The 12,484-nt window shown below is 44.0% G+C and overlaps 2 protein-coding genes across 3 annotated transcripts; both read left to right on the top strand.

Annotated features, from left to right (window-relative positions):
- Positions 1-322: 322 nt before the first annotated feature.
- On the top strand, positions 323-2,061 carry opa3 (outer mitochondrial membrane lipid metabolism regulator OPA3). The gene is made up of 2 exons (XM_076734422.1): positions 323-481; positions 1,095-2,061. Exons 1-2 carry the CDS (start codon positions 340-342, stop codon positions 1,421-1,423), a joined length of 471 nt encoding a protein of 156 aa, XP_076590537.1. The 5' UTR covers positions 323-339; the 3' UTR covers positions 1,424-2,061.
- A 464-nt stretch (positions 2,062-2,525) lies between these two features.
- On the top strand, positions 2,526-12,455 carry hnrnpul1 (heterogeneous nuclear ribonucleoprotein U-like 1). Of its 2 annotated transcripts, none has more exons than XM_076735969.1 (16): positions 2,526-2,600; positions 3,090-3,355; positions 3,806-4,102; positions 4,636-4,849; positions 5,001-5,074; positions 5,808-5,947; positions 6,374-6,473; positions 6,557-6,669; positions 6,915-7,181; positions 7,488-7,610; positions 7,701-7,829; positions 9,629-9,797; positions 10,555-10,818; positions 10,990-11,138; positions 11,246-11,449; positions 11,536-12,455. In XM_076735969.1, the coding sequence occupies exons 2-16, from the start codon at positions 3,124-3,126 to the stop codon at positions 11,650-11,652; spliced, it is 2,592 nt and encodes an 863-aa protein (XP_076592084.1). In that variant the 5' UTR covers positions 2,526-2,600; positions 3,090-3,123; the 3' UTR covers positions 11,653-12,455. The 2 variants fall into 2 exon arrangements, with proteins under 2 accessions (XP_076592084.1, XP_076592083.1); XM_076735968.1 differs by having other exon boundaries at positions 3,794-4,102.
- Positions 12,456-12,484: the final 29 nt, after the last annotated feature.

The raw sequence follows: 12,484 nt of genomic DNA, 5'->3' as shown, positions 1-12,484 counted from the left end.
CCAAAAACTACCCCTCCACTCCCCCTCCCCCTACGGTGGCCGCTAAAAACGCGAAAGAGCATTTGATACGTTAGTGTTTAAGGATAATTTGCTTGTCGATCAAGAATTAACGAGGCCATTCTAAGGTAAAGAAAAGACAACGTTTATTATTTTCAGGTGATTATACACCGATGAAAACATAATTCTGAATATCGTAGTTCATTTTCTAAATCCTGGCCAATGGACTTTGGCATTGACATCATCAACTAGCACGCGTTGGTGACTGGATCTGTCAATCATTAACGTCATCACATAACGTCATCGTGCTCCGCCCTATGGTGGTCAAGTGTTTCCGCCAAGATGGTTGTTGGTGCCTTCCCCATCGCCAAGCTCCTCTATCTCGGAGTGAGGCAGTTGAGCAAGCCTGTCGCAAACCGAATAAAAGCAGGAGCCCGGAGAAGCGACTTCTTTAGGAATTACATCTGTTTGCCGCCGGCACAGTGTGAGTTACGGAGCTAATGGCTGCCAATGACCGCTACATTCAGTGTCAGACACACGGACGGTGGAGAGAACGAGAGGACAGCGACAGCCAATGAGATTGTATTTGTCAAGAGCGCTTACCCAATCATTTTCAAGGTTTCATCCGGATGACCAATAGCAGCAAGCAAGCTCGAGGAGGGCGGATCTTGTGTGTCATTGAACTGGTTGTATGAAGCCTTTGCTCGACAGCTATCAGTATTCGTGATCAGTCTGAATGTCTTTTGCCCCACGTCCTAATCAGAAAATGACACTAAATTTGAATTTGTGAACATATTTGTGAACAGCCCCTGTCCTCTGTTGTTTAGAGACATTGAACAATTCCATTTACTTGTTAATTTTAATTTAAACACTGTCAAAATGGAAGGTAAAATGAATTGTATACAACTTTTATACAGTTTAGATGGTATATGCTCATCAGAAAACTTATTTCAACATCTCATCCTCTCAGGGTATTCTCACATGTATTTCAAACTGTTCACTCATGATCAGATCATCTCGTCAACTCGTAAGTGCACATTTATCATACTGAAACTCTTACTTGAACTGCTAAGAATGCATGTTTTTTGTCCTTGCAGTTTACCACTGGATTGAGATGAGAACAAAAATGCGGATCATGGGCTTTCGGGGTGCCAGCATTAAGCCGCTGAATGAGGAGGCGGCTGCAGAGTTGGGGGCAGAGTTGCTGGGAGAGGCAATCATCTTCCTGGTTGGTGGTGGATGTATGGTGCTGGAGTACAGCAGGCAGGCTGCTAACTCTCGCCGCAAAGAAGAGGAGCTGAATGAGACCATCTTAAGCCTACAGACTCAATTAGCAGAACTAGAAATGACCACAGAGACTCTAGATGCCCAGCTGAGGGAGGTCAACAGGCAACTGCTGTCCATTCCTGTTCCCAGCAAAAAGTGATTAAATTAGATCTGCAGTCCAGTTTGTTGGTCGATGTGTGAAAGAACAAGAGTGTGCAAATATACTATTGTCATATATGGAGTCTGATGATGACCCTGCTTCACACACTGTCCCCTGTCCCCCATTAAGTTGGGTGTAAGAGGTGGACACAAGCATATCAGTGCGCTGTGGATTTGAGTGCTGTCATAAGCTCATGTTTTGAGCAACTAGTTGAAGGGAATTGCTATGATATTCATAGTGTATTTCTATGATTGATCTTGCATGTTCATAAAGTGGACTACACATGAAGATTTACAGTAAAAGACAATGTAGAGTTTAATATATTTAATAACAGCTCCAGCATCTTTCTGTTTCAGTGATTGTCATGGGTCTTAATCACTTAGGAAACAGTGATTTTCATACATCATCTGGTTCAACTGTGAGTGACTCTGGATTATATAACAGCACTTATCAATGGGAAACATTTTGTACCCTTAATTGAATTCCAAAGAGGTCACATCGATTATTTTTGAGTGTCTGCACCTGTGGTTTCATGGACATGTTGCATTTACACTGCAAATCCCTTTTCTTGTTCAGGTATATTGAATGTGATGACAACTGTAAAAGGATGATGCAAAATAAAATGGTATGCTGTCTGAGTTTGTGCCAAATTACACTCAATGACAAAAACAGAAATTTTACTGACAATTAAGAATTGAGCCCAAATCATCCCCACTGTACTGAGATTAATTTTATGAATTGTGTATCGCTTCATGCAAGTATATCTGTGTAGATATCCCTTCTTATATGATTGGTGTAGGCCTAAATAATTAGGCGGGCCCTTATAAAACTACACTACCCAGCATTCTTTCAATAGATACACCGCACCACTTCCTGCTTTGGAGTGTTCCAAGGGCGTATTGGGTAACATACAAACTAGATAAGCTAATATGTCGTTTTTCCCTCACATTCAGCTGCGCAAATACAACTTACAAATAATAATAGAAACTAGTATACAATACACGAGCACTTCGGTGTTTATGGAAAGCGTTGGTGGAACCCGCTAATAAACTGCGTATGTGTACAGGTCTTGTCAACTTCCGGTTTTATGTTTCGCTCTGGTGTCCGACCCTAGAGGGCAGTAGCGATTGTCTCCATCTTCTGCCACGGTTGACCAACGCAACTCGCGTGATAGGAGGTAGGCCTCAGCCTTATTTTGATCTTATTTTGCATCCGAACTTGAAAACTGAGCAAACAATGCATTGACTACAGGACTTACATGCAAAACAGGTTGACGGTTGCAGCTTGCACATCCACAGAATTAAAGTTGTCCTGCATTGGTTGTCGGTACGTTGGATAACGCTAGGCTAAGACGGTTAGCAATGCTAGCCGCGTAGCGACAGTTAAGATTATCAAAGATCCCGGAGATAGGTTCGTCTTGCAAACGATTCTGTACGTAAGAACAGTTATAGTCGGGATTACTTGGTTTATAGAGGTTTAGTGGAACCAAGTACAAAGGTACAGTATCTATCCACTTTGCTAGACTAGCTAGTCGGCTAATGTAAATTGTTTGGCTAAGGCGCACTGCCGCCATCAGATATCGATTGTAAAGTTGCAAGCAGTGTTGTACGCAAGAGCGGTACTTAATCATTTTCTGTTTTGTTTTGTTTTGTTTTTCCTCTGTTAGCAAACATATAAAGATAACAACTGACCGAAACACAATGAGTGTAGACGTGAAGAAACTGAAAGTTAACGAATTGAAAGAGGAGCTCCAGCGCCGCGGCCTGGACACCAGAGGCCTGAAGGCGGACCTGGTGGAGAGGCTGAAAGCCGCTCTGGATGCTGAAGCTCAGGCTGATGCCTCAGAGCAAGGGCTGCAGGAGGATGAGTACAGCGAGGACACCCAGGACAACGGGGATGGGGAAGATGTCGATGATGTCGAAGAGCAACAAGGTGAGCTCTATTGATGCCGTTTTTGTTGATAAATATTTTGCTCTCTTACAGGTGTTGATGTTTTACATGAGTGCTATTTAAACTCCAGTCAGTTGTTATTATTGGCCATGTATAATCCATAAAGCAAGCTTCATGAAATGTGTAGCCCTGCATACTATGTTTGATTAAAGGTGCATTCTCTATGCAAACATTAACTTAAATTGGAGTCATCTTTTAAGTCTAAAATTGCTGACTTGTTTGTAAAGTTTTAGTCCATCACATACAGTATTCAGGTTCTGACACCCCATCTTTGATAGAAAAAAAAAAAAAACGTTTACAGAATTGTAAATTAAATGTGAACCTGCAGATCAGAAATGAACTTGCACAAACTACATCATGCAAGTATTTTTCTGTTGTTGTCAGGTAGAGAACTAAAAGTTTTGTATCTCCCCCTTTCAGACCCAGAAGCAGCAGAGGAGGAGGATGATGACGAGGATGATGATGATGATGATGGGGAAGGTGACATCCCTCAAGAGGAAGATGAGGGTGGAGATTCAGGTGGTTACTATGAGGATGAGGAGGCAGAACAGGAGCCTTATGAAAGTCACCCAACTTCAGACTCGGGTCACAGCATGCCCGACTTCACTGCCGACATCGACATACACAAACCTGATACGATATCTGAGGAAGAGACCAAGCCTGTGCCCGAGCCAGAACCCGAACCAGAGCCAGAGCCAGAGCCAGAGGAGACCGTTGAGAACAAACAAGGTGATTTCAACATTTTTTTAGCTAACAGGAAACGTGAAACTTACTCTGTAGATGGTGCTTTTGCTCACAGGTGCATTAGTTGCGGCTGCAGATGAACAACCAACATGAGGGTACAGTTGCTCTTTGTGGAGTCGCTGGTGCTTGTGTTCTTTCACCATCAAGCGTGATTCATCGTAATAATCATGAGCATCGTGATGTTAACAAAAAAAAGTAAACAAGAGACACAACAGAGTCAGAAGCTGTAAAAACATGTCTAGTCCTGTGGCACTGTCGACAGGTTGGTGGTGATACTGTGTTGGGAGCAGCAGCCACAAAATGCACATATAGAAAAGTTTCTTTTTGGCATTTTCACCTCTGTTTGACAGTCAATAGTGAAGAGAAAGACACAAAACAAGGAGAAAACAAGTGCATAATGTCCATAAAAGTTGGAATCAAATTGTGGTTATCTGGCACGCGCTGTAAATGTCTGGCAAACTTGTACAGTTGTAACGCTGAACATGTAGCTCACTGTCATTGTTCATTTGTCATTGTAGATGTCAAAGTAGAGGTCAAAATGGAAGATGACCCTGAGGCTGCTGGAGGCGGAGAGCAGGGTGTTCATGGGACAGAACGTGAGCAAGAGCAAGAGGATGCACCTCCGGCCGAACAAGTCAAAGCAGAAGCCGATAAAGGTGGACACTACGGCCGCAAGAGACCATATGAGGAGAGCAGGAGCTACGGCTACTATGAGCACCGTGAGGAAAAGAGGTGTGCTCATCAGAACGTTTCATGTGTTGCATTGAGGCTTCCAGCTGGTGTTCAAAATTAGCACAAGGGAAACACGCATTGACTGGTCTATTTAAATGAATTTTGTCAGTGAAAGTGGGTGTAAACGTCAAACTCTGCTGATGTTGTACAGATCCCGAACACCACAGCCCCCTGCTGAAGACGAGGAGGAGAACATAGACGACACTCTTGTTACAATTGATACATGTAAGTATGAGGATGAAACGCATCTTTGCTTGAGGTCATAGTAACCTGTGAAAACTGTGAACTCTGACTGTGAGCTGGCTGCCAAACATTCAGTGTTAATCTATCATACAGTAGTAGTGTTTGTACAAAGGTCAGGTCCAACGGCCGCAGCGCTGCCTGTTTGTCGTGGTGTTCGGTGAAGACAGATTAGAAGGAGCTGGACGGTGTAGCACACGCTGAGAGTAAACACCGACCGTGAGCTCTGTTTAGTTGGCAAATCAGCTGACTGCAGTGTTTCAAATTTAGACCTGAGCTCGTTTTAGTAATCTGAAACTTATCTTTTCAATTAAGCCTCCGTCTTCCCTGATACAGGCCTGGAACCTCTGCACTTTGCCTCACGCTTATTTTATTTTTACTGTTACTATCAAATGGGTTTTTGTCTTCATCTTATTTTACATGCATTTTCTGTCCCTGCTTTCATGTTCAGTCATGTGATTTCTTTGTTTTATAGTACTTTGAGTTGCATTTCTTGTGTGAAAGATGCAATATAGATAAAGTTAATTATTTTATATGCAGTGATAGTTAGGGCTCTGAGTATATGCCAAAAACTATGGGATCGACTGACTCCACGAGGCTGCCAGCTGGGCACAACGCACAAGAAGCAGTTTGAGATTAGAGGTTAGACTGTAGTGATGCTTGTTCGTATCATGGATCTGTAGTTCCAGGCTTTAAAGTCTTTTTGGCTTCTTTTCAGATAATTGTGATCTGCACTTCAAAGTGTCCAGAGATCGCTACAGCGGCTATCCTCTGACCATCGAAGGCTTCGCTTACCTGTGGGCCGGAGCACGAGCTTCACACGGCGTCACCCGGGGCCGCGTGTGTTACGAGATGAAGGTAATGAGTGGGGTTTCGTCTGGTGAAGCATTGAGCTCCTGTAAATAAACTTTGTGTGTGCTGTGTCCACATGAGACCTAATGGTCCTTGATACATGAGATGGCCTTTCTGCATTTCTTATTTTTGAAACGGTGGATGAGCAGCTGATTTTGTTTCTCCTATTAACGTGCAATATCGTTTACAGTTAAGTATTACATGACACTTTTGGCCTCATAACTATCAGTGTCAGTGCCTTATATTGGGAGTATATCAAGTTGCTGAATGAAGATAAATCCCACACGGCCTAACCTTGAACGCAGCAGTGGCACATTGTTGATCTACACAATTTAGGGGATTTTACAACATGTTGCTGTTACATGGCACTAAATATTCCCTGTTTGTCTTCTCTTGGCTTGTTTTTAACCTGATTTGTCTCCCACTCTTCAGCTCAACGAGGAAATACCTGTAAAGCACCTGCCCAGCAGTGAGCCGGATCCCCACGTGGTCAGAATTGGATGGTCACTCAACCACTGCAGCACCCAGCTTGGTGAGTGCATTTGACGTGAATGAAGGTACAGACGAGAGCTGCGGCATTAAATGGAAACACTGCATTGAATTGTCTCGTTTTAGGTGAGGAGCCCTTTTCCTTTGGCTATGGAGGAACAGGAAAGAAATCCTCTGACTGTAAGTTTGCAGACTTTGGTGAGAGGTTTGGTGAGAACGACGTCATCGGCTGTTACATTGTAAGTGATGGAAACCCTAATTCAATTTATTCCAGTGTTTCTCACAGAATGACTGTTTGTGTGAGGATCATTTGGAGTTAGTGGTTTATCAACCTTTATATTACAGAGCAGTTAAGTTAAATAGACCTGAATTTGTTTCTAATTCTTGTGGTTTTAACTCATATTTATGGTGATAATTTCTCATAGTTCTCATGTAGTCGACAGCACAGTGTTAAAAGTAAAACTCACGCTGACTGTGATTTTAGGACTTTGACAGCGGTGACGAGGTGGAGATGGGCTTTTCTAAGAATGGAGTGTGGCTGGGTGTGGCCTTCCGGACCACCAAGGAGGCGCTGGCAGGCCGTGCCCTGTTTCCTCATGTGCTGGTGAAGAACTGTGCTGTTGAGTTCAACTTTGGACAGAAGCTGGAGCCGTACTTCCCCCCACCAGAGGGCTACACCTACATCCACCAGCTTAGCATGGAGGACAAAGTCAGAGGCACCAAGGGACCTGCCACCAAATCTGAATGCGAGGTAGGGCAGCGCTGAGATTATCAAGCGGTATTTGGAGTTATTATTGACTCGGATACATGCAGCTCAGAGACAGGTTTATGGGTGAGCATTGATATTGCACATAGGGGATGTATTCAGGCAAGAATTAGACAAAAAAATGCTTGAAGTTAGTTGGAAAATTGTAAATTGAACTTAATTAATACACTTAGATCAATTTACAGAGAAGAAATAGATTTTAGATAAAACAGTTTGATGGATTTTATTAGGAACTGGACCTGTGACGTAAACGAATCGTGCAGGATGAACCTGTTTGTCCGCTTGTCTCAGATCTTGATGATGGTTGGCCTGCCAGCCTGCGGAAAGACCACCTGGGCCATAAAGCATGCGGAGTCTAACCCCGAGAAGAAGTTCAACATCTTGGGCACAAATGCCATCATGGACAAGATGAAGGTGGGTTTGTGCCGCCGCCACCTGCAGAATAAACACACTTGACGCGGTCGAACGGTCCATCATGGCCCTGCGTGACTGTTTGCTCTGCAGGTGATGGGTCTGCGTCGCCAGAGGAACTACGCTGGGCGCTGGGATATCCTGATACAGCAGGCCACCCAGTGTCTGAACAGGCTGATTGAAATTGCTGCCCGCAAGAGACGCAACTACATCCTAGATCAGGTACTGCTCTCCCACCCACACTCTGCTCTGATACTCGTCACAGTCAGTCAATGTGCCCTGATGATCACTCTCTCTAATGTACTATTTATTTATCTTTCAGGGGACTCTGTGTATTATAGAGTAGAAGAAGCATTGATCACCCTCTTGTCACTTGCTTGTCATGTATTGTAAAAGAAAATGATTAATGGCTCTCATAAGTGGCAGAATATTTCATGTTTTCATCCCTCAGTACGTTGCACTTGCTATTTCTTGTCATAATACAGTATTGTTTGTCTTGTGAATTTCAACAATGTACAAGTAAACCATGACTATGTAAAGATGTTGAGAAACAAGTAAGCTCTGACTGGTGAGTAAGAAAAACGCCTTCTGTTGCTAATTTAATAAGACAGAGTCGATAGCTTTTTTCAAAGCTATTTTAAGTGAGATACATGGAGCTTTTGAGTGTGTTTTTTAATAAATTGACCCTGAAGGTAAGTAATGACTAACAGTTTTTAGATTTTCAGATTCTTGTGCTCAGTCAGTGAAAAAAGGTAGGTGGGTCTGATGGCGGGCTGGTTTCTCTGTGGACACTGTGAGTATGTGCAGGTAGGTTCTATCCGTCTGTTGTTGTCTTGACTGGGACTAGAGTCCATATGAAGATGAGGTAAGTGGAGGTAAGTGTGGAGGGACCCGTCAGAATAGAAAAGGTTTGGGAATGAATGGAAGGTGTTGAACAAAGTAAGCAAGTTGTCTGCAGGCACAAAGTGTGAAACCTTGTTGTTAAATTGTTCTGTTATGAATATCAGTCTGACTTGTTGTTGCTACAGATCTTCTTTTACTGACACACTGAAAGAAAAAGTGTAGTTTTGTTGAGTATCTGTTGGTCATTGTAGAAGCCGCAGGTCACCGCTCAATGAACAGATGTTTTGATGGCAGCTGGTACTTTGGGTGGCGGAGCTTTGCTGTTGATGTTGGTAAATCGTTTGTATTTGTCTGTGAATCCTCTGTATGAATAGTGACATCACGTGACGCTCGCTTCATGTTTACCATCTGCTGAGTTGGTACTGTAGACCTGTGGCAGTTTGAATACTGAATCGAACCTGTAAATTAGCCTAGTTTTGGTTTATTGTGAAGATCCAGGATGCAAATTTAAAAGACCTGAGGATATGTTAAAAAATGATTGGTTCCTTTTTTGATGTCTTAAAGAGGTACACGTGTGTTAAATAACATGAAGAGATCGTACAACATGGTGAAGGCAGCGATTTAACGTGTCTCAGCTCGACAGCAGTGATACAACAAAATGTAATCAAGCATTTTAGACGTTGTCCGAATGCTCTGGACATGACTGATACTGGGGTTACAGACTCAGGCTTTGGTAATACAGCAATGCTGACTTCTGACGTGTGAATGCTCACTGTGGACTACAGATGCCATATATTTTAAAACATATAACAGCACATTGCTGCATGAAGACATAACTGAGTAAGCACAATAACTGCTAATATGACTTTGAGTGTGTGTCTTTGGTTGGTAACAGTGCGAACATACTGTGCAGCGTAGTCAGTGTGAATATGTGTGGGTCCCTCTGTGTCCGTAATTAACCCTCCTCAGCAGTCACAGGGCACCTGGATGCACAGACGGGCAGGTGAGTCTGTGGAGTGATGAGAGGCCGTTAGAACCTGAGTAAAAGCGTAGACTGACATCCAAGCCAAACCTCTCTCACTTCATTATTGCAGGGTTCCAGCTTCCTTCCAGTGGAAAGCCATTACAAGTAAACAATAACAAACAAGCTTCTACTTCTTTCTTGTCACCATTGCTAGACAAATGTATATGGATCAGCAAGGAGACGAAAAATGCGTCCTTTTGAAGGTTTTCAACGCAAGGCTATTGTAATTTGTCCCACGGACGAGGATTTAAAAGAACGAACATTAAAGCAAACCAATGAGCAGGGGAAGGATGTGCCCGATCATGCTGTTTTAGAAATGAAAGGTAGGAACGCTGTGGAAACAACAAATAAAACACCAGATCTACTTTTTACTTTTCTATGTGTTGTCTCTAAAATCAAACTTGGAAGATGCCCCCTCCCCCCTTCCCCCATCATAGGCTTTGACCAGATATCAGACCTGGACATTTTTTTTAAACAGTCCACATGAATTTGATTCTTTGTTTTGCCCTCTATCTGCCACTCGCCATACAGCTTACTTCTGATGCACTGCAAACTGAGACCTGGGCCTCGCTGAGGTCATAGAATAGCACAGCTAAAGTTGCCCAATTTGCTTCCCTGAAAAGGATGTTTCCAAACAGCACACTTACAAGCAGTCACGTGCTGACGTTGTTGGAAGTTAATTTGTAAGAGCGTTACATCAGCTGTCCTGGTTTGCAGTGCTGTTTCCTCCTCTCACCAACCTTCTAGTTGTCCTTTTTGTCCCCCTCCCCACCTCTACTGAACTCCTCCCTCTCCTGTGTCTGCTTAAACAAATTTTTCCTCCATGTTGCCCTGGAGGTGATGTTTGTTCCCTTTACCCTGCCATCTGCTTTCATCTATCTGCTCTTAGTTTCTCTATGATTTCCACTGTCTCTATATGGTAGTAATTATTTTTCGTTTTGTCTTCCGGTGGTGTGGCTGCTCTGGTCTTCACTACAACCCCCTACCCCCTCTCTTTCTGTCTCTTTCTCTCCATCCGTCTCTTGCTGGATGGACTGTCTCTCTCTCCTCCTCCTGTGGTCACCTCTGTCACTCTCCAAGCCAACTTTACTCTCCCTGAGGCTTGCGACTTCCTGGAGGCGGTGACGTTCATTGAACTGCAGCGCGATGAGGCTGAAACTCTGTTGAAGCAGTACAATGAGGAGGGCCGCAAGGCCGGCCCGCCCCCCGAGAAACGCTTTGACAACAGGCAGGGTGGGTTCCGCGGCCGTGGCAGCGGAAGCTTCCAGCGGTATGACAACCGCGACGGGTCCCGCAGTGGCTACCAGAACCGCAGTGGGGATGGAGGCGGTGGATACAGGGGAGGTGAGTGCAGCTCATACTTGCTTACCGTTTCCAGCTGGTTTGGAAAGATCCCCCCATGCGTTTTTCTGTGAATTGAGTGTAATGATGCTTAACAGCTAAAACTCGGGCTACAGTGTCAATACACAGTGATGTGTTTTGCAGCTGTAACATGTTTTTTGTTTTTTCTGACAGGCTACAATCGTGGCAGCTATAACCAGAACCGCTGGGGTAACAGCTACCGCGACGGAGGCTCTGATGCACGCAGTGGCTACAACCGCAGCCAGCAGTCAGGAGGAAGCTACAACCGCCCGGCCCCTTACAACAAGGGAGGATACAACCAGGTACCCAACGTGACCTTTATGTATGAGATTATTAAGTTATTAAATGAGCAAACAGACTGTATTTAACAGGAAATTAATGTGTTCTCCTGAACTTGCTCCATCTCCAGGGCTACAGCCAGAGCTACAACCAAGGATACAACCAGGGCAGCTACAACCAGAATTACTACAGCAACTACAGTCAGTACCCAGGATACAGTCAGAGCTACAGCCAGACGCCTGCCGCCAGTCAGACGTACAACCACCACCAGCAACAGCCACAGCAGCAGCAGCAGCAGCAGCAACAGCAGAGCTACAACCAGCAGTATCAGCAGGTAGTGGAACTCCGCCTGGCAGCTCGGGGAGGTTGAAAAATCTTACCTGCTCTCATGTCTGTGCTTCCCTTCTGTTTCTCCCTCAGTACGCTCAGCAGTGGCAGCAGTACTACCAGAACCAGAATCAGTGGAACCAGTATTACAGCCAGTACGGCAGCTACCCTGGACAGGGCAGCCAAGGATCGTCTTCTGGTTCCCAGTAGCTTCGTCTCACGTCTGTACCTGCAACCACCTGTGTCCTAAACACTCTGACCTCTGCAGCAAGTCGATTTTGTACAGCCGCACATCGAGTCCCCGATCTTAACTGTCGCTGTCTGGTTTAACACAGTAGCCTTCATTCCTCACCAATCAGTGTACACAAAGAACTGTATACAGTTTGATGTCGTCTCATTTTTTTTACTGAATGAAGTCTTACCCGAAGCAGTGACCATGAGGTGGTAGACGGTAGATATGAGAACATTTACTGAATGTTATCTATTATGCATCGAATGTGGATGTCTGTCGAAGTGCAAACTCCACATCAGCTCCAGGTTGAAGAGGTAATTGTATATTTCTAGGGTGCGTAGTGTGAAATGCGGCAGGGCAGGAAACAGAGAGCAAAGCCTGAATAATTTTGCTTGTTTTGAGAAGCTTAACAAAGAACAAAATGCATGCTTTTTATGACCCTTTCATGACCCTTTCCTCTGTCTTTCTCTTTATTTTTCAGTTTCTGAGTGAGCACTTTTTGTTTACTCCAATAGAAATCAAACATGGAACATTTTTATAGGTGTTGATGCTGTAGTATTTAAGCGTTAATCCAGTCTTTGATTGAGAAAAATATTTTGCCACTCTGAGTAGTTTTGTGTAAGGTTTTTTTTTCTATCCCTTTGTGGTTGGTGTTCATTGAGTCCAGTAGTTACACCCTGTTGTCAAACCTATTTTTTTCTACCTGAAAATGAAAATCTGGTCGACCAGTTACCCAGTCTTCTTGTCTTTATACAATAAATTGCAATTGTATACGCCTGTAGATGTTCATGGTCCCTTTCTTGCCGGTGA

This window comes from Chaetodon auriga, chromosome 7 (assembly GCF_051107435.1).
Source record: "Chaetodon auriga isolate fChaAug3 chromosome 7, fChaAug3.hap1, whole genome shotgun sequence".
NCBI lineage: Eukaryota > Metazoa > Chordata > Actinopteri > Chaetodontiformes > Chaetodontidae > Chaetodon > Chaetodon auriga.
Note: the sequence above shows the minus strand (reverse complement) of the source record. Positions and strands in the feature narration are given on the sequence as shown.